Source organism: Triticum urartu, chromosome 7 (assembly GCF_003073215.2).
Source record: "Triticum urartu cultivar G1812 chromosome 7, Tu2.1, whole genome shotgun sequence".
Taxonomy (NCBI): domain Eukaryota; kingdom Viridiplantae; phylum Streptophyta; class Magnoliopsida; order Poales; family Poaceae; genus Triticum; species Triticum urartu.
Genome location: NC_053028.1, coordinates 50,555,764 through 50,575,160, shown reverse-complemented (window position 1 = coordinate 50,575,160; position 19,397 = coordinate 50,555,764). Strand labels below are relative to the sequence as shown.

Here is a 19,397-nt window from a genome sequence, read left to right as displayed (position 1 = left end):
AGCATGCCTAAAGGTGATAGCTAGATACTACATCATTTTGCCACTAACAGATTATTAGTGGATCATACAAGAAGCCGGCAAGTGATCATTGAGTTCCCGATGCCCTTCAAGTTGACAGTTTGGTAATATTATTTGCCACAAAGAAATAAATATTTAGAACATCGCGACAAACTTCTGTCTCTCTTTGATCGTTACTTCCTCTCGTGCGGCAGCCTCCCTCTTTTTGACACCAAGCTACCTTTAGATGACATTGTTTGGTTTAGTGCATGTGTACAATGTTTCACATAATAAACATAATTGAATGTGGAATCTAAATAGCTGACATATGTTGATTCTGTCATGATCGAGCAAGTACATCCTCTTTTTAATAAAAACACTAACACCCATATGTATAGCAACATTGTAACTCGCCCACACGTCTGAATCACCGTCCAGTTAAGTTTACACGAATCTTAATACATCGAGGCAGTTTTCGCGTGCCACGTAGGACAAAGCCGGTGTGTGGGCGTTGGAGAGGTCGCCCACACGCGCCACAACACGCGGTTGCCAGCTGCGCTGTGTGGGTGAACTAGCTTCTGCCCACACAGCCACCACCTAGTCCACGTGCGTGTGGGCGAACTACTTTTCGCCCACACGACAGTCGTACGTTGTTGGATGGCAACTGCAGGTGCGCGTACATGACAACTAGGTAAACACACATGACAACTATGATTGGTTTGCTAGACGGCAACTGCACTTGCGCGTACGTGGCAATCAGGTGAACATACATAGCAACTGTGATTAACCACACGTGGCAACTAGGTAAACACACATGTCAACTATTGTTTGACCATATGTGGCAAGTAGTTAATCACACACGACAACTATGGTTTGACTACACGCAGCAACTACCTTAAATTAGACATGGCAACTATAGTTAACCAAAACAGAGAGAGTTGCCATATTTTTACAACCATATTTTCCATCCCAGATAACAACATCTGCCATTCCGGATGGCAACTAAATTGTCATCCCGCGGGTATCTATTGTAGCTGTCAGGACATGTGGGCATATTTTCTTGGTGCCACACGTGCGGAATGGGGATGAGTAGTACTTGTTGCGTGTGTGGCACGAAGTAGCTACACCCATACGTGTGAGCAATTCTACTGTTCGCCCACACACAGCCCGTGTGAGTTGCTCCCTGCTCATGCCACACAAGGTGTGTGGGCGAATGCCTATTACCAAAAAAGGGTTTCCCCCCGCTTTATATTCCAAAGCAACCAACCAACATAGTACACAACTCGACGCTGGGGCGAGCAGCACAACAAGCCCAAAGACAAAAAAGAAGAAGAAACATAATGCCAACAATGGCAGCTCGACAAAGCGCGGAAGGCCCGCCACCGCAGTGCCCTCCGGAAACACCCCACCACAGCCCGAGACTCCGAGTGCCGCATACCAAGCAGCACCTCCAAGAAGGTATGCGACGCTGACGACACTGCTGCCCAGACAACTCCTAGGGTTTCCCCCGGTATGCGGAGGAAAGTAGGAGATGGCTACCACCGACGTCCTTCAAGAAGGAATGGTGGCACCCGCCGGTGTCACCGCATCGGCGCCAGACAAGCCGGCAAGGGATTTCTCCCGCTCACCAAACACCACCGCCCATCCGGAGCCAACCAACCAAACAACCACCCAATGCGCCACCGCGATTGCGCTGCCGCCCACGCCATCTCACTACGAGCACCACCACGAGGCCGAGAAAGACTGGAGAGAAGCGCCACGCGACGAGAGCAGTAGCACCAAGGCCGAGCGAAAGGGAACCACCTCCACCGCCGTCGTGCGAGAAGCCGTGCCTCCGGCACTGTCAGGGTAGCCGACCGGACACGGCAGCAGGGCATACCAGGCCACCCCTGGCCCGGCCAGGCCCAAAACAGGCCCGCTAAGCCCCGCCGGCCGTGCTGCAGCAAGCTGACGTCGGTGCCGCTAGCCCCCGTCGGGCGACGTCGCTCCCCTGCATCCCGGGAATCACGCCGCCAACCAGCCCCGCCGGCGGCCTGCCCAGGCCCAGATGGGCCCCGTAGGGCCTAGATCTGGGCCGAGCGCCGCCGCCAGGATGAGCCACAACGCCACCCTGCCGCCAACGACGGCGCCACCGCCCAGCCGCCCGCCCGCTCTGCGACAAGGAACCCCGCCACCAGCAGGACCGCCGCCGCCTAGGAGCAGCCCCCGGTGCAACTCCGCCCCGCGCCGGAGCCACGGGGAGGGGAAGGGCAGGAGGGCCGCCGCCACCAGCGACCCCGGGGCCAGGCCGGCCGCGGGTGGCAGCGACAGCGGCGGGGAGGAAGGGGAGAGGGGGTCTGGAGGCGGAAGAGGAAGGTGCGCGGCCGGCCGCCCGCAGGGGGGGGGGGGGGGGGGGGGCCGGGGGGGGGGGGGGGACGCGGTCACGAGAGAGGAGGAGGAAAAGGAAAAGTGTACATCCTCTAATAAACAAGGCTAATGGATCAATGCCTATTATGTCACACATGTGGTAGATATCGGTGTCCTTTTTTAAAGGGGTACAACTTCTAATCTTGGTATCAGTTAATGCAGACTGCCCATTATTTACTACCAAACTACATCTTTAATCCTACCATTGCCTCACGCGCCCTGCTATCGCCCATCGAAATGACTCTCAATTTTTCTAGTGTTTGTCTTTCATATCTCTTCACTGCATTCCACGTCACAGTGCAGATATAAGCTGCTCGGTGGCGTGTGTGGCAACTTGACAGTAGCGTAGCTCGAATGTTCATCCAATGATGGTGTTGGCCACTCACTTGCATGTGACCGAAAAATGGCGGAGCATCATGATGATTTATCCGGTGTTTTGTGGCGTATTGAGCCTCATGCGCGTGAACCAAGCGTCGTGCATTCTGGGCAGGTTGGCAGCATCCACCGCGACCCTCCCGGGATATACAACATAGCCTGCAAGTTATCACCGAGTTCTTGATGTCTCGCAAGCTCATGAATTGTTAACATTCTTTGGTCCTCGTCCTAATAAAGTACAAAATAGCGGACACGGAGGAATTGATCCCGGGCATCAGTGATCTCGGATGAACAGTAAAATACGAAAAAATAGTAAAACAATTCAAAAAAAACTGAAATTATTTTTCAAGAAACTTTGATGTTTTTTCTACATGCGTACCAATTTTCATAATGAAATGACATTTGTGGAGGTCCCGGCAAAAAAAACAAAATCATGCTCCAAAAAAACTGTTTTTGGATACATTTTGGAGCATCGATTTTGTCTTTTTTTCCGAGACCTGCATGAATGTCATTTTTTCATGAAATTTTGCACGCATGTGAAAAAGATATCAATGTTTGTTGCAAAAAAATTCAGATTTTTTTGAACTATTTAAATATATTTTTTCGTGTGTACTGTAGCAAAGGGAGCCTGTGAGCTCGAGCTCACAATAGCACTTTCGCAAAATAGCGATAAACATATGTCTCTCTCCCTTCCTTGCTTCTTCGCTCACAATTGACTCCCTGTTGCTTTCCCCAAGCTGCCTTTTATAGCACTGTTCGGTCGAGTGCTACCGTATAATGTTTCACAAAATAAAGCCAATTGAATATTCAAGCTCAAGTAATAAAAAGGGTAACTGCTATTGACAGTGGTTCTATTGTTTTCCATATGGCAGAGAGAGCACATGGTTGATTGCTTATTTTCTCTTATAAAGTCTGTACTCAAGTACCTATATATGTTTTTCTTTCCCTTAAAGATAATTTTGCAGGTCCAAATAATAACAACTTATTCTCAAGACCTGAAGCTTCACATGGTAGAATTACTAGTCATATCATACGCGAGTTGAGAACTAACTCAAACTTTGCCAAGCTCAACAAGTTAACTATGTATGGGCTGGATCTAACACAACTTGTGCTATCATAGGACGCCTATGTACAACTCATAAGTACATCGGACTGGATGTACTAACATACATGCGCTTATGCTATCCCGAAGATATTCCAGACGATGACCTACTACGGATCCACCTAACCATCGATTATTTACCCCGAGGTGTGGATTACATGAAGCAAGTGTAATACCAGGTGTAGCATTTACCCTTATGGGCCACTTGTGCCCACGCCCACGGCAGCTCCATTCAACCCATTCTTTCTAGGGAATTTCTCTTTATTCATAGATCGTCAATTATAAAAGTTGATGTCTAAGGCAGCGTACTCTTTCAACCTAAGAATACACAAATTCAACTACATGCACTATTAGATTTACTATTACTGGTAAGTATGGACTTCTAGCAAAAGCATGTGCAAAATGCGGACACATCAACTAATGGCTATATTCAGACAACTGCACATCGAAGAAACAGCAATGCTGAAGACCATGTCTGGAAACAATACACTCGGCAGGATCCAACATATTGCATCATCGATTCGACATCCAAGGCGGATAGTTTCTGATTTTCTTCTTGTGAGATTGATGTGTGTGCTTGTTGTCAGATCCGGAGTGACATCCAAGCAGATAGTTTCTGATTTTTCGTCATTTGAGATTGATGCGTGTAGCTTGTTGTCAGATCTGGCAGTTTGTGCTCGTGTGGTGGACTGTGAGACCTTGTTTTTTTTTTTTGAGCTTAGACCTTGTTTCTTTTAAGACATCTGAGACCTTCCTTGTTATGTTTATCGGTTTCAAATTGTGCTTGGATCAACAACAAAAAGTCCCCGATATTTCCCCCGTCTGGGCCTGTAGTCTGCAAGGCCCACTCTTACGATGTTTACGCTCGGAATTAATGCCGTGGTCCAGGCCTGTAGTCTGCAAGGCCCACTCCACTCTCGTCCCGAGGAAATTGACTATTTATTACTAAGTTCATCGGACTTTGATTATAACTACAAAGTTGATTTCTTCTTGACAAAAAATGCCTAGGGACTAGATTATGAGAGATGATTAGTGCTAATGAAAAAGAAGAAGATCCCGCGTACACACGTGTTATACATGTACCAAGTATAAGGATGGTGATCGGCCCATAACTATCTACATCGCTCCGCGCCTCCATCTATACCTAGCCGTCGCAACTCATCAGTTCATCAGGCAGCTCCACCGCCTCCTCAACCCTAGGCGCCGAATTCATCATCTGGTGCCCCGGCCGCCAGCCGCCAGCAAGTCAGGTCCTAATGTTCAGCGAACATCCGGCTAGCCGCTCACGATTCTCCGACGCTGTTTCTAATCTCACCATTGTCAATAGTAAAAAGAACACAATGAAAATCGTTGCGCCTAAGAAAGGATCGTAGCAAATCCTACAGAAAAATAGGATCGCAACATCTAACACCTAAGAAAGGATCGTAACACATTTTTTTTCGTTTCCTGCTCCATGCTTTTTTTCTCTCTTGGAGTGATCGATCAGTATCTGTTCTGTGTGTAGCAATCGATCTGTTACGACTTGTGTACACGTGGGGGATCTTTTTCATTTTCCCCTAGCACTAATCATCCCTTACGCTCCAGTCCCTGGTTAACGTTTTGTCAAGAAAAAATAAACTTTGTAGTTATAATCAAATTCCAACGAACTTAATAATAAATAGTCAATTTCCTCGTCCCTGTCACCCCTCTGGAGGTTTCCTCGTGGGTAGCCCACTCAGCTCCCACGCTCCATTATTTGGTTATCAGCTCGTGTTGCTCTTTTTTTTTACTGTTAGTTAGCTCGTGCCCATCAGGGCAACAGCGACACCAAGCCTCTGTTTTGTTATACTCCATCGGCCCATTGCGAGCAGATGGAAATGGCAGAGGCGGCTGCCGGCGCCGGTACGGGCGGGCTGGAGGTGGCGGTGTTCCCGTGGCTGGCGTTCGGGCACATGATCCCGTTCCTGGAGCTCTCCAAGCGCCTCGCCGCGAGGGGCCACGCCGTCGCCTTCGTGTCCACTCCGCGGAACCTCTCCAGGCTGCCGCCCGTGCCGCCGCACCTGTCCGCGCACATCCGCTTCGTGCCGCTGCCGCTGCCGGCCGTGGAGGGCTTGCCGGAGGGCGCCGAGGCCACGTCTGACCTGCCTCCCGACAAGGTCGGGCTGCTCAAGAAGGCCATGGACGGCCTCGCCGGCCCGCTCGCGTCGTTCCTCGCGGACGCCGTAGCCGCCGGCAGGAGGCCCGACTGGATCATCCTCGACTTCTGCCACCACTGGGTCCCGCCCATCGCCGACCAGCACAAGGTACGACGCTGTCCTCCATCTTCGCCTACGACGCACGCATATGCTGGTCATGTTTGACAGCAGATGATCGATCGTATGTGCAGGTGCCATGCGCCGCGTTCCTGATCTTCCATGCCGCCTTTATGGCCTTTATTGGGCCGCGGTGGGCGAACAGCGTGCACCCGCGGACGAATCCAGAGGACTTCACCGAGCCGCCCAAGTGGATCCCCTTCCCGTCCACCACCGTCTTCCTCCACCACGAGGCCCGGCGGATGCTCGCGGACAACTTCGGTGAGAACGCGTCAGGCAAGTCGGACACTGACCGTTTGTGGGACGTGTTCGAGCGTTGCCGCCTCACCATCCACCGCAGCTGTCGCGAGCTGGAGCCTCGAATGTTCACCCTCCTCTCGGATCTCTTGCGGAAGCCCGCCGTCCCCGCCGGGATCCTGCTGCCGGGGGCGCCTGACGACCGTGACGAGGACCACCGGCACAGCAGCTCTGGCGGCGCCGACAGTCACCAGGTCCTACGTTGGCTCGACGACCAACCACCCAAGTCTGTCATCTACGTCGGGCTGGGTAGCGAGGCGCCACTGACTCTAGAGAACATCCATGAACTCGCGCTCGGACTGGAGCTCGCCGGGGTGCACTTCCTTTGGGCGCTACGCAAGCCGGCCGGCACAAACAACAAGCAGGAGCTGTTGCCGGCCGGGTTCGAGGAGCGGACGCAGGACCGTGGGGTGGTCTGCACAGGGTGGGTGCCTCAGGTGAAGGTGCTCGCTCACGGCGCCACGGCCGCGTTCCTGACGCACTGTGGTTGGGGCTCCACCATCGAGAGCTTCGGCTTCGGGCTTTCGCTGGTCATGCTCCCTTTCCTCACCGACACGCCTATGATCGCGCGGGCGATGGCGGAGAGAGGAATTGGTGTGCTGGTGCCAAGGGACGGCAGTGACGGCTCATTTGACAGGGACGGTGTCGTGGTGGCCGTGCGGCGCGTCATGTCGGAGCATGAGGGGAAGGTGTTCGCGACCAACGCCAAGAAGCTGAAGGAGCTTGTCGTGGACGAGAGGCGCCAGGAGCAGTACATCCACGAGCTCGAGGAGCATCTGAGACGCTACAAAGACGACAGGGGCAGTACAGCGGCGAGTTGATTTGATCGCTTATCTAATAATTACATCGATGCTTTTTTCTTTTCTTATCGAGGGCGATCGATTATGTTGATACTAGCTAGCACAACTGAACACTCCAACAACAAGCTGTGAACCCCCGCAAAAAAAAAAAAAAAAAAAAAAAAAAGCTGTGAAGTGCTAGCTGCAGACGTCATGATTGCACACAACAAACTAAGGTCCCATATTCTGTGCGCATGCCTATGTTCTTAGAAAATATGAAGTGTATCCTTTTAAGTTGTTTCTATTTAAGGGTATTTAGGCCATGTTCGTCAACACTCCACTCCTTCAAATTCTCAACTCTGCTCCTCACTTCTCAACTCTTAACTCCAGTAGCACATTTCAGATTTTGAAGGTATGTTCGGCTGTCAACTCCAACTCCTCAAAACAAGTTTCAGAAAAGAATTTCCATCCATCACCGGCTGGGACAGGTGCTGCGAGTTGGGTAGAAAAAATAGAGGTGCTGATGTGATGCCCTCGGCTTGCCGGACGTGTAGAAGGACGAGGACGGCCAGCGGCGCTGGTGCTCGCTGAAGAAACGGACGCGCAGGGGCTTGGTGAACTGGATGGAGGGAGGCACCGGGGAGCCGGACATGGAGGAGGATGAGGATGGCCGGCAGCGTCAGTGACGTCTGTGTAGGGGCTCGGTGATGGCTGGCGGCATTGGATCACGACCAAAGTGAAGGCGGCGGGTTGTTAGGCAAGACGGGCCAGCACTGGCGAGTGGCGCAGTGGGAGGCGGAGGTTTACGGCCACAGGGGTGGTGCGTCGGGGTGGCGACCATGTCCGTGCGGCGGCAGCTCGGCAGCTAGGCTTTGAGGCGAGGGCAATCAGGACTGGCCGAGGTCGGGGACGAGACGCTCTTTTTTCAGGAGTAGTTTCTTGCCGGAGCCGGGCTGGAGTTCGCGGAGCATCACTTTTGCTACTCCGAAACAATGAACTATGTGCCGCTCCACTCCGAGATTAAAGACTCGCGGAGTCGAGGTGTTCGGTGCCGCTCAGCCCGCTCCCGGAGTGGAGTTGCGGAGCAGAGGGCTTCCGAACAGGTCCTTAAACTTCCATTTTATTTGTTCATTATGTTTAAGATCACATAAAAACATTTTAGTGCATTTTAGTGTGTATGGACTACTTTGATTCCCATAGGAGGGGGGGGGGGGGCACTAGCCCCCTACTTTCTTTAGAGTACGCCTCATCTAAATTTCTTTCCGTCCTCCGCCATTGGTGCCAAACGTGTGATGCTGGTAGGCGCTGTTTTCTGTGAGCTCCGCATGTGTGGTTTTCAGAAGAACCAGCCCCATTTTAGATGGTTGCCGGGATTTTTTATGTAAAAATTGATGATCCAGTTACTGTGTGCACGGTCCCAATTTTTCTGTTGGTTCTTCACCTCGTGCTTGTCTGATGTATGAACAGTGTGAGAGTGGGTGTGAATCCAACAGAGCGTGTGCCATGCGCAAACCGCATGAGGGCTCCCGACAAGCCGATCAGAGGTTTTGCGGAAAGGACTAGCAAAAAGTTAAATACGGCAAGCGTGTGAGTGGTAACCAGGGGAGAAGTAGTGAGTCTAGATCAGACAATGGGTACTAATTTTTTTTTTGCGGGATAGACAATGTGTACTATGCAGTGTTAAATAAATTAGTGTAAAAACGCTCTTATATTATAGGATGAAGGGAGTATTTGTTAAGTTAATGGAAATTTTAGGATTTTTTTCCAGACTGTGTTGTACGAAAACTGGAATTGCCACTATATGCTGGAATGCTTTGGATGGTAGTAACTGCTCGTTCTTGTTAGCTGGTGCCATGTGTGCATCATGCATGTATGGTGCGTGCTTGTATACTTGAATTCAAAAATTGAAATGGGCGGGGAGGGACAAGGGGTCGCTGTTTGCAATCTATTTATAACCTGGGAGACTGGGGGAGGTGGTGGGAGTGGAATGAGAACTGTTGGACTCGTGAAGCCCGCGCGTCGTTAAAGTAGTCTTGTCTGGCTTCGGGCGCACGACTGCGAAATTGGTACAGTACCGATCCCAACCGGATCAACAAAAATGGCAAACGCCTAGACTGTAAATATATAAATATGGATATAGATATATAGATAGATTAATAGATATAGATAGATAGATAGACAGATTTCGATCCAAATCCAGAGTACAATTTTCCTGGTGCAGGTGCGCAGCAAGGCATGTAACATGTCCCTGCCTGTCTATATATATGCATTCGTTTGCTTTCATCAGCCACACACCAAGGGATATCAACAAAATAAACCTTACACAACATCATCTGAGAGATATCAGAGAGAGGCTATCATAGAGCACTGACAGTTGACGATGGCGCTGGCCAAGACCATTATGCTGTTGCTCTTCCTCATAGGCACGGCGGGAGCCGCATTCGGACGTGCACACAGGTTCCTGCTGGGCTATATCGTCTGTGGTGCCATTGAGGGGCTACACAAGATCCAAACTGGAAGACTTGTCAGGCTGTCGAGCCAGCAGATATTCGACTGCTCCAACAGAAGCTAGAATTGTAGATTGGAAACTTATATGATGTAAAGTAGACCCGGGGGTCATAGGTTTCACTAATGGCTTCTCTCAAGATAGCATGTATTATGGTGGATGAAGAAATTACTGACAAGCAATTGATAGAAAAGCGCATAGTTATGATGATATCTAAGGCAATGATCATGAATATAGGCATCACGTTCAAGTCAAGTAGACCGAAACGATTCTGCATCTACTACTATTACTCCACACATCGACCGCTATCCAGCATGCATCTAGAGTATTAAGTTCATAAGAACGGAGTAACACATTAGGCAAGATGACATGATGTAGAGGGATAAACTCAAGCAATATGATATAAACCCCATCTTTTTATCCTCGATGGCAACAATACAATACGTGTCATTTTCCTTTCTGTCACTGGGATCGAGCACCGCAAGATTGAACCCAAAGCTAAGCACTTCTCCCATTGCAAGAAAGATCAATCTAGTAGGCCAAACCAAACCGATAATTCGAAAATACTTGCAAAGATATCAAATCATGCTTATAAGAATTCAGAGAAGAATCAAATAAATTCATAGATAATCAAGTTCTTAAACCCACAATTCATCGGATCTCGGCAAATACACCGCAAAAAGAGTTACATCGAATAGATCTCCAAGAAGATCGAGGAGAACTTTGTATTGAGATCCAAAGAAAGAGAAGAATCCATCTAGCTAATAACTATGGACCCGAAGGTCTGTGGTAAACTACTCACACATCATCGAAGAGCCTATGGTGTTGATGTAGAAACCCTCCGTGATCAAATCCCCCTCTGGCAGATCGTCGGAAAAGGCCCCAAGATGGGATCTCATGGGTACAGAAGGTTGCGGTGGTGGAAAAGGTGTTTCGTGGCTCTCCCTGAAGGTTTCACGGTATAAGAGTATATATATGCGAAAGAAGTAGCTCGGTGGAGCTGCGAGGGGCCCACGAGGGTGGGGCGCGCCTGGCCCCCCTGGGCGCGCCCTCCTGCCTCGTGGCTTCCTTGCTGCTTTCTTGACCTCCACTCCATGTCTCCTTGATAGCGTTTGTTCCAAAAACAATCCTCGCGAAGGTTTCATTCCGTTTTGATTCCGTTTGATATTCCTTTTCTGCGAAACACTGAAATAGGCAAAAAAAACAGCAATTTGCACTGGGCTTTCGGTTAATTGGTTAGTCCCAAAAATAATATAAAAATGTATAATAAAGCCCATTAAACATCCAAAACAGATAATATAACAGCATGAAACAATAAAAAATTGTAGATATGTTGGAGACGTATCATGTGGTGCCGAGCTTTGTGTTGCCATCTTCGCAATTGGAGTACAACCCTTTTTTATGATCCTCTAACATGCAATCAAACTTCAATTTTGCCTTTTTCACTTTCGCATTGTCTCTTTGCATCAACAATGACCCGGCAAAGATCATCATCGGGCACATCGTCTGGTTCCTCTTGATCTTCAGCTTCCCCCGTTGCAGCATCACCGTATTTAGGAGGCACATAGTTGTCATCATCCTCTTCTTCTTCATTGTCTTCCATCATAACCCCTCTTTCTCCGTGCTTGGTCCAAACATTATAGTGTGGCATGAAACTCCTATGAAGCAGGTGGGTGTGAAGGATTTTCCGGTCAGAGTAAGACTCCCTTTTCTGGTCAAAGTTTGATGAAGTTTGTAAGGGAAAACTATCAATAATTACAATACTAACTAGATACTTACAATATTAAAATATGTCTTATTGTGAAGTTAGTGATACTTACTTACAATATAAATAAAATGGTGCATGTTATAAGGTGGTTTGGTTGGGTGAGGATGTAAAAAGATTCACTAAATAAATTTAATTCACTAGGTAAATGCCCGTGCATTGCAACGGGGCATACTATTCTAATAGTTTAACAACAATAATGAGGCACTACTCTTCTCTTCTTATTTTTTTTTGTCCACCGCCTTCATGTCTCTGCCTTCCTAATTCAAACTCATCATCTGTCAATGGCGCATCCGGCTCACAATCCCTCTCCCGCAACCACGTTTCAAACATACAATTTATTTTCCTTGGATAACAGCGACTCATATTCAGCTTCTATCATTGGGCATCCATTCTAATCACCCTAACCATCCAACCACAGGTTAGCTCGCATTTGACCTAACTTTGTTTAGTAGACTATTATTTTCAAGAGAACAAAAATATGTGTACACTATCATGGCATGCTTCAAGAAAGATTTAACAAATAAATTTGTACACTATCATGGCATGCTTCAAGAAAGATTTAACAGATATTACTAAAATCATGTAATGAATGTAGATTCATTCCGGGGATCGAAAATCAAAATGTAGAACCATATAAAGTATGATAGAGTTAGCAAAGTTATACATGGTGTTGACATAAGCATTAGTTGTCTATATGGAGGCAGCCACATAATCCAATATTTGTGAGGAGAGCTGTATTGTGAGGATTGCACAATGTTGTCAAGTTTCTTACCGGTGAAGACCTTGGCTTGACCATTCTTCTCAGTTTTAGATGTTACTTTGCACATTTGTTCGCAACAACAAAGCACTACTGAACTCTCTCCCTCCCTCCCTCCCTCCCTGAGTGACAAAAAATAGCAAAAACAACATCCGTGCAGCATAATATATCTCATCTCATCTCTCTTCTAGCTGGGATCAATCTCTTGCACTTCCTAAACTATCTTATATGTGAGTACCATCAAGCAAATAAGCATAGAAAATGTCATCTCATCTCTCTCTCATCCCTGCTAGCAGTAGTAGTTGGACGCGCAACAACACGTCAGTGTAGCCAAGACAATCTCTCTCTCATCTCTCACCGGTCTCCAGCGCTGCGGCGCTCTTGGCCCGCTACATCATCGTCTCTCCTGCCCCAGGGGCGCCCTGTCTCCCTTGCCAATCCCCACTCCAACACCGCCCACTATCCCTACGTTCCCCGCCGCCACCGTTTGGCACCTCACGTGCACGAGCAAAGGAGTGAAGGATACCAGCACCCCGTCTAGGTAGGTCTCCTGCCGAGGGAGGCAAGTTTGGGTACGGAGGGAAGAAACAAGGTGGCATCCTCATTCAGCGCTGCCGATGGCAGCACGAAGGCGGGGCGACTACCTCATCTAGGGCACCGGTTGGAGGCGGGGCGGCTCGACTGGGGGAACACGCGTGCTCGACTCTGCACGGGCCTTTGTCTTGGGCCTTTCTGGGCCTGCAGATGTTGGCCACGCGGACAAGAGAACGAGCGCAACGAGCGAAGGCTGGACGAAGATCGTCATCGTGAGCGACATAAGACGGGAAACGGAATATTCCGTTTCTTTTAGGTAATAGAGATCAGGGTTTTGGTTACGGCTCAAAATTTCAAGATTTACCATCATTACCACATATTTTGGCCCCCCTTGATTAATGGTCATTTCAAGCAAAAAAAATATCAAATTTTTTGAATTCAAATGCTCAATGTATAGTAAATTATGGCAGCACCTCACAGCACTCGCGTACACAACGTTCCATTGAGCTAGTAGCTTTGCTATGATAAATATAAGTTCAAGTGCTATCTATATCTATTTTGAAAGAATTTGAATTCAAAGTTGAATTATAAATTTTGTTCAAAATTTGCTTGAAATTTCATGGTAACCGTGGTAACCACGTTTACCGGCCCCCCTTGGTAAAAATGCCCCATTCGGTAACCAAAACCTTGGTAGAGATTAGTGAAGTCCAAATAAGAAACAGTTAACCACTTTTGATTTTACTATGTTGTTGTCATGATATAGGAATATGGAACAGAAGCATGTGGTTTAAATCATTTCTCTTATCCCTTATTTATTTTTATGAAAGTATATGTATAATTTTCTTTTCCCAATGTTTGGAAAAATAGAAGTGATTCTCAACACTTCAGTATGACTGGGATTCAGACTTTCGGAGACATAGTAGAATTGCTATTGGGGCAGGACAAACATGGCTCAAGCGAAAGCATTTAGTTTAGTTAGGATTACAAAGTGGTGATCAAGTGCATTGATTCGATAATTACGTGATGGCACAACCTACAATGTGGCTGATTCTGATAATGGAGTAGCCTTGGAAATACTTCAACCATTCAATTCAGCTGCAAGCATAGAGTGAAAAGTACATTAATCCCATAATTCAAGTCATACCCAAATTCAAGGTTTATATATACTATATGTGGGGCCGGGCCTCTTTATATGAGATGATCAGCGACACTCTCAGATGCCACATAGGCACTTGTACCGGATAGGCGCACCCCAACCAAACTCAAAATCTTTAGCAATTAATAGTTGGTACTTCAACTTCCACGCTAAAGAATATTGCATCATTGCAAATCAAAGTTTCTAAACATCTATGACAATAGACTGAGTGCAAGTCATGCGATCGTTTACTTTGTGTGGTTTAAAACTTTTAGTTTCTAGTTCTACAAATGTCCACTTTAACACACGGTGTGTTATCTGGTAAGAGTAAGATGTGTTATATCATAAATATTGTGACAAAGCATGTCTAAAGGCAGTACCCAAGACTACATCATCCACTACTAACACACTTGTGGCGTGTCATCTACAAGTGACAGTCGAGTTTCCGATATCTCTCAAGCTCACAACTTGGTAACATTTTGGCCCCGTGCAAATGATTGTTGAAACACAATGATAAGTTTGGGCCTCTCTTTCCTTCCTTGCTTTCTCTCTGCTCAATCTTGTCTGCGCAAATCCACCTTGGGTGTCAATATATAATATCTTACAAAATAAACACAATTGAATTTTGAAGCTCATAATGCCTTGTTGAACTATAAAAGGACTTCCATAATAGTGTTAAGGTTTTCTTGTCAATTGTGCTCTATGTCACACTATAGGTTTCATGTATTCACCGTGGAACTGTACTCCGATCTATTTGCCAAGCACATGCAAATTAGTACCGGAAACATGTCATGGATGGAGCTTGTTGAACAAAAAATAGAATCGTGATCGGATAGCAGAAAGACATAAACCACTTTTTTTCATGTTCTTTCTATAGGGCCTCACATGTGCTCAAGGAGTAAAATTTCTTGTGAATCAAGTTAACAAACTCATTAAAGATCAAGACGTCAAGTTTCTAAATTTACTGAGCAATAGACATCATGATCAGCAACGTTAGTGGGTCAAGAGCAACCATACTGATTGCCTATCTACAACATGGGGGTTGCTGGTGATTGCTGGGAAGGTGCAGTGAGAAGGAGCGCACCATGGTGATAGGAGCATCAATGTTGTCCCATTGGATCGCGCCCGCACTAGAAGCTAGATGCTCGAACTGGGTCAAAAAAAAAGGATACCTCTAGTCTCAAAGTTTACACGGGTGGAGCTTGGTATTGGGGAGCTCTAACTGAAGTTGTTGTCCAATTCAGAAAGAACTGGATCTACATCTCCTATTCGTTTTCCTTGTGCATCCAAACAACAGAACTGTGCCATATTTAATTCAAGTTCGAGGACTTGAAACATAACTTAAACATCCAAATGAGGTTTAAGCTTCATGGGGGTCTACTTTTCTTTTACCAAAGCCACAAATTGCACACATAATTGACATTGCCGTGCTTCGAGGCATTTCTGTGATTTGCAAGGCCCACCCATGTCGCCACATTGAGAGCAAACCTTGGTCGAGCTATGGATGTTTCCTAATGGATCTCACCCTCCTTCATCTCAAAAAGAAAAAAAAATGTCAGCATCCATTACTTGATTATTAGTTGGGGGTCAGCTCTCAACCTCCACTAGTTGATTCAGTTGGAGGTTACCTCCCACCAGCACAACGGCTCTGTTGTACTCACTCACTCTATCCGTTCCATATTCGTGTGATTCAAAGAACAATATGTGCCCTTTTTTCCCTAAATGCTGGCTGTGCCTACTTGACGTGCCCAAATAGCAAAAAATGCAACCTCATTTCTTGGCTACTCTGAGCCAATGAAATGCCTCACCAGTAAGAACGCTGAAATATTAAGATATAATATGGACAAGTGTAATGGCTCTGGGTTTTCTTTATTAGGTCTATGAATAAATATGTGTGTGTCCTGGGAAATGTGTATACGCCGCATATGCAATATTGTATGATAAGGCTGCCGTGTACCCAAAGCCATAAATATGCGTGTGTCCTGAAAAAGTAGCAGGGATAATTCGATTTGGTTTCAGAACATTCAGAGTAATTCAAGTGACAAAACAATATATCTAGGTGTCATTGTAGATTTGGCGGCAGTAAATATATGTGAGTAAATTCAGTTTTTATAAGATAACAAAAAAGGTCCACTTTACTCCCACTTTTACACGAAATAAGAAAATTGGCCAACTTGTGCATACGGCACTTTAGTGAGACACTAGTCCAGGATGTTTCCATCTTTATTAGGTCGCATATGGCATGGTGGTGGCACTCTATTCAAGGTCGTGGTGGTATGCAGCGGGAACGAGTACGAGTGGCTCCTTTCGGTGCAAGATGAGCCTTCCTTCTTCCTCCATGTTCACATCATCCGTTGTCGTCCCCTTTGGGAGCGCCCACTCAAAACTGAAGAGCAGATTGGCAAGCGTAAACTCGATGGTGGCCATGGCCATGGAGATGCCTGGGCATATCCGCCGTCCCGCGCCAAACGGCATTAGCTCTGGATGCTCGCCTTTGAAGTCTATATCATTTACTTCAAACCTATCAGGGTTGAACTCATCTGGGTCATTAGACCAGCTTATCGGGTCTCTGCCGATCGCCCATGCATTCACATAGATCCGTGTCTTGGCCGGCACGTCATACCCACCGATCTTGATGTCTCGCATGGTCTCCCTTGGCAGTAGAAGTGGTGCTGCCGGGTGCAACCGCAAGGTCTCCTTCACCACCATCCTGAGGTAGCTGAGTTTGGGCATGTCTTCTGGTTTCACTCTCTTGTTGCCTCCCACCAAGGCCCTAATATGGTCCTGCACCTTCCTGAGCACGTGCGGCTTCCGGACCAGCTCCGACATCGCCCACATAATCGTTGCTGCACTAGTGTCAATGCCAGCAACGAACGTCGACTGCACATAATCAATGATTAATGTTATTACCAGCTTTCATTTCTTTTCTTAAGAATCTATGCATGGGCTGTAAGTGTTGAATTATTATGACTTACAAAGATTACGGCCTTGACGTGGTCCTTGGTGAAGCTAAATGTGCCACGTGGTTTCTTCCAGAGGTCGATGAGGATGTCAATGAGGTCGCCGCCATTCTGAGGCAGCACACGCTTAGGGTCCAGGTGATGCTGGATGACCATCTCAAAGAAGGCGTCTAACTGTGTGAATATTCGCTCACGGCGGGCTACGAATCCGGTAAGGCGGTCAACAAGGCGGCCAACGACTCCGGGGAGCAAGTCCTCGGCGGAGGAGCCGGAGCTGGATAGCATCTCCATAACATCGTCGAGTGCGGCCTGAAAACTGTTATTCTGGGAGAACTTATCACTGCCATAGATGTTGCCGAACGCTACCGTGCCGATGATACCGTCGGAGAGGCTCAAGATGTGCCCGTCCAGTGCCACTGGCTTTGCTTCTGCATGGCTCAGCGTGCTCATCAGTTTCTCCACCTAATCATGAATACAATATACAACATTTAAGTAACTAGCTAGACAGACTGTGCTCGTTTGACTGCCGATATCGGATGTAAACTCTACGTGGTTGTATCATCTTGATCGAGTCAATGAAGGGAAAATGGTGTACATTTTCGGTGCACCGTGACTAGGCATACGGCATACCTGCTCATGGCGTGCGTACCAAGCCGCCTTGACACGGCGCGTGCTGAGAAGCTCGACCGTGAGAAGCTTGCGCACCTCCCGCCAGTACGTGCCGTAGGGTGCGAACGCCACGTTCTTGAGATCGTAGGTCAGCCGCTTCGTCCCCGCAGTCACGGGCCGCGTGCAGCAGTCGAGGTCATGAGCCTTGAGCGCCTCCCATGCCGCCTCCGCCGACGACAGCACCACCGTCGGCGCCTTGCCGAGCTGCAGCTGCATCACCGGCCCGTGGACCCGCGCCAGGTCTCGCAGGGTCCGGTGCGGCATGGGGCCAAGCTGGTGCAGGTTGCCCAGGAGGGGCACCCTCGCAGGGCCTGGTGGCAGCTTGAGCCGTTTCCTGGACGAGCTCCTTCTCCACAGCAGGAGGGAAAGGATGGAGAGAAGTGCCAAGAGGACGGGCTGCCATTGTTGGGGTAGGGAGAGGAGTAGCGAGGTGAGTGGGGTCGCCATTTTCTGTTTGGTGAGAACTGACTACTTCAGCTAGCTGGTGTACGTGCGAACTTTACTCCCTCCGTTCGTTTTTTATAGGACGTTTTAGACAACTAGTTTTGAATTGTTTTGGGCACTGTCTGAATAGTCTAAAATGTTTTATAAAAATGAACAGAGGAAGTACCAAATATGCTGTGCAAAGGGACAAAACGAAGAAGAGACTTTGCATTGCCACATGTGGTCAGCTATCCCAAGTTTAGTTGATGAGTATTTGAAGGAGAAGATGAGACGACTTTGCATCACAACGACTTGAAACAGTCAATTCTTCTCCGGCTGCTAAGCTAAGTACTACTCTATGGTTGGTACTACCCTATGGCTGCGAAGTCAGCCCTTCCTGAACTTGATGGTTGTTACAACTCCTTGGTGCTCCTTTGGAAAGAAAAATATATGTACTAATGGATATGTCTGATTTGTCTCCTCTGCGCATGATACTTACTTTAGATCCATTTTGCTGTTTAGAAAGTATCTGTGTACACTTTGTGGAAACGAACTTTTGGCGGTTTCTCTAATAGAAATCCACGAGCGCCCCTCACAAACCCACTAGCTCAACATAACTCGTGTGAATTAGCAAATGAGCTAACTACTTCTGCTAGCTCATGTATGTGTTGTGTAAGTTATATACCAAGTATGTTGGATGGAGTCGACCGGCCACCTTCATTCGTGCGTCACTCTTTTCCCAACATTTCACCCCCTTCCCCTCAGTCGCTAGGGCAAACTCTCTCTTCCAGGCTTCATCGATGAGCCTGTGAATTCGCATCCACTATGCATGCCGCTCCGGCGGCCGGTGGCCAGAAGGGGTATCCGGGTGCCTCCTCTCTGGCTAGTAGTTTAGGTTAGATTTTTTTAGTTCTCGCAGGTGCGGCACTTGGGCCGATGGCGGTGTTTCTTCTTGAGTTTGTCTTCCGGGCTTCGATCCTCCACGAGATTGTCCGTCTGGACGTAGTCAGCGAAGCTCCGGCGTAGCCTCCTGCCATCTCCTTGATGGCGAGGTTCATCGTACGTGCGCAAGAACGAGATATGGTGTCAGGAGTTGTAGATCCTTTCATGGGTTCAAAGGCAACCACTGCGGCTCCGGACGCTGATCTTTGGGGGCACGTGTACGGAGACTTCACATATGTCATCAATAAGATGGAGCCGGCTCCAGTAATTTATCTATAAAGCGGGACAAGAGCCTATTTCGAGAGCAAGGTAGTGGAGATAACTGCTCGTTTTGATGGCAGCAGGGGTCATATGATGGTCTAAGGATTTTGATGTAATTTTTATTATGTTGATGTGCTTTGTACTTCATATGAATTTTTATAATAGATCCGGATCCTTTTCGCACAAAATAAAATA

At 47.7% G+C, this 19,397-nt stretch overlaps 2 protein-coding genes across 2 annotated transcripts; one reads left to right on the top strand and one right to left on the bottom strand.

The window, feature by feature from the left end:
- Positions 1-5,643: 5,643 nt before the first annotated feature.
- Positions 5,644-7,570, top strand: LOC125524916 (putative UDP-rhamnose:rhamnosyltransferase 1). The gene is made up of 2 exons (XM_048689944.1): positions 5,644-6,162; positions 6,246-7,570. Exons 1-2 carry the CDS (start codon positions 5,731-5,733, stop codon positions 7,287-7,289), a joined length of 1,476 nt encoding a protein of 491 aa, XP_048545901.1. The 5' UTR covers positions 5,644-5,730; the 3' UTR covers positions 7,290-7,570.
- An 8,466-nt stretch (positions 7,571-16,036) lies between these two features.
- On the bottom strand, positions 16,037-18,083 carry LOC125521830 (4-hydroxyphenylacetaldehyde oxime monooxygenase-like). The gene is made up of 3 exons (XM_048686892.1): positions 17,538-18,083; positions 16,923-17,369; positions 16,037-16,827 (listed from the first exon to the last, which is right to left on the bottom strand). The coding sequence occupies exons 1-3, from the start codon at positions 18,021-18,023 to the stop codon at positions 16,204-16,206; spliced, it is 1,557 nt and encodes a 518-aa protein (XP_048542849.1). The 5' UTR covers positions 18,024-18,083; the 3' UTR covers positions 16,037-16,203.
- Between the last annotated feature and the right edge of the window lie 1,314 nt (positions 18,084-19,397).

What these genes read in the sequence shown, in the direction of transcription:
- LOC125524916 (XM_048689944.1), top strand. Translation starts at nt 5,731, where the DNA reads ATGGAAATGGCAGAGGCGGCTGCCGGCGCCGGTACGGGCGGGCTGGAG. An exon ending in CCATCGCCGACCAGCACAAG is followed by an intron (nt 6,163 to 6,245) that starts GTACGACGCTGT and finishes TCGTATGTGCAG; the next exon opens with GTGCCATGCGCCGCGTTCCT.
- LOC125521830 (XM_048686892.1), bottom strand. Translation starts at nt 18,023, where the DNA reads ATGGCGACCCCACTCACCTCGCTACTCCTCTCCCTACCCCAACAATGG. An exon ending in GGTACGCACGCCATGAGCAG is followed by an intron (nt 17,370 to 17,537) that starts GTATGCCGTATG and finishes ATTCATGATTAG; the next exon opens with GTGGAGAAACTGATGAGCAC. An exon ending in ACGTCAAGGCCGTAATCTTT is followed by an intron (nt 16,828 to 16,922) that starts GTAAGTCATAAT and finishes GATTATGTGCAG; the next exon opens with TCGACGTTCGTTGCTGGCAT.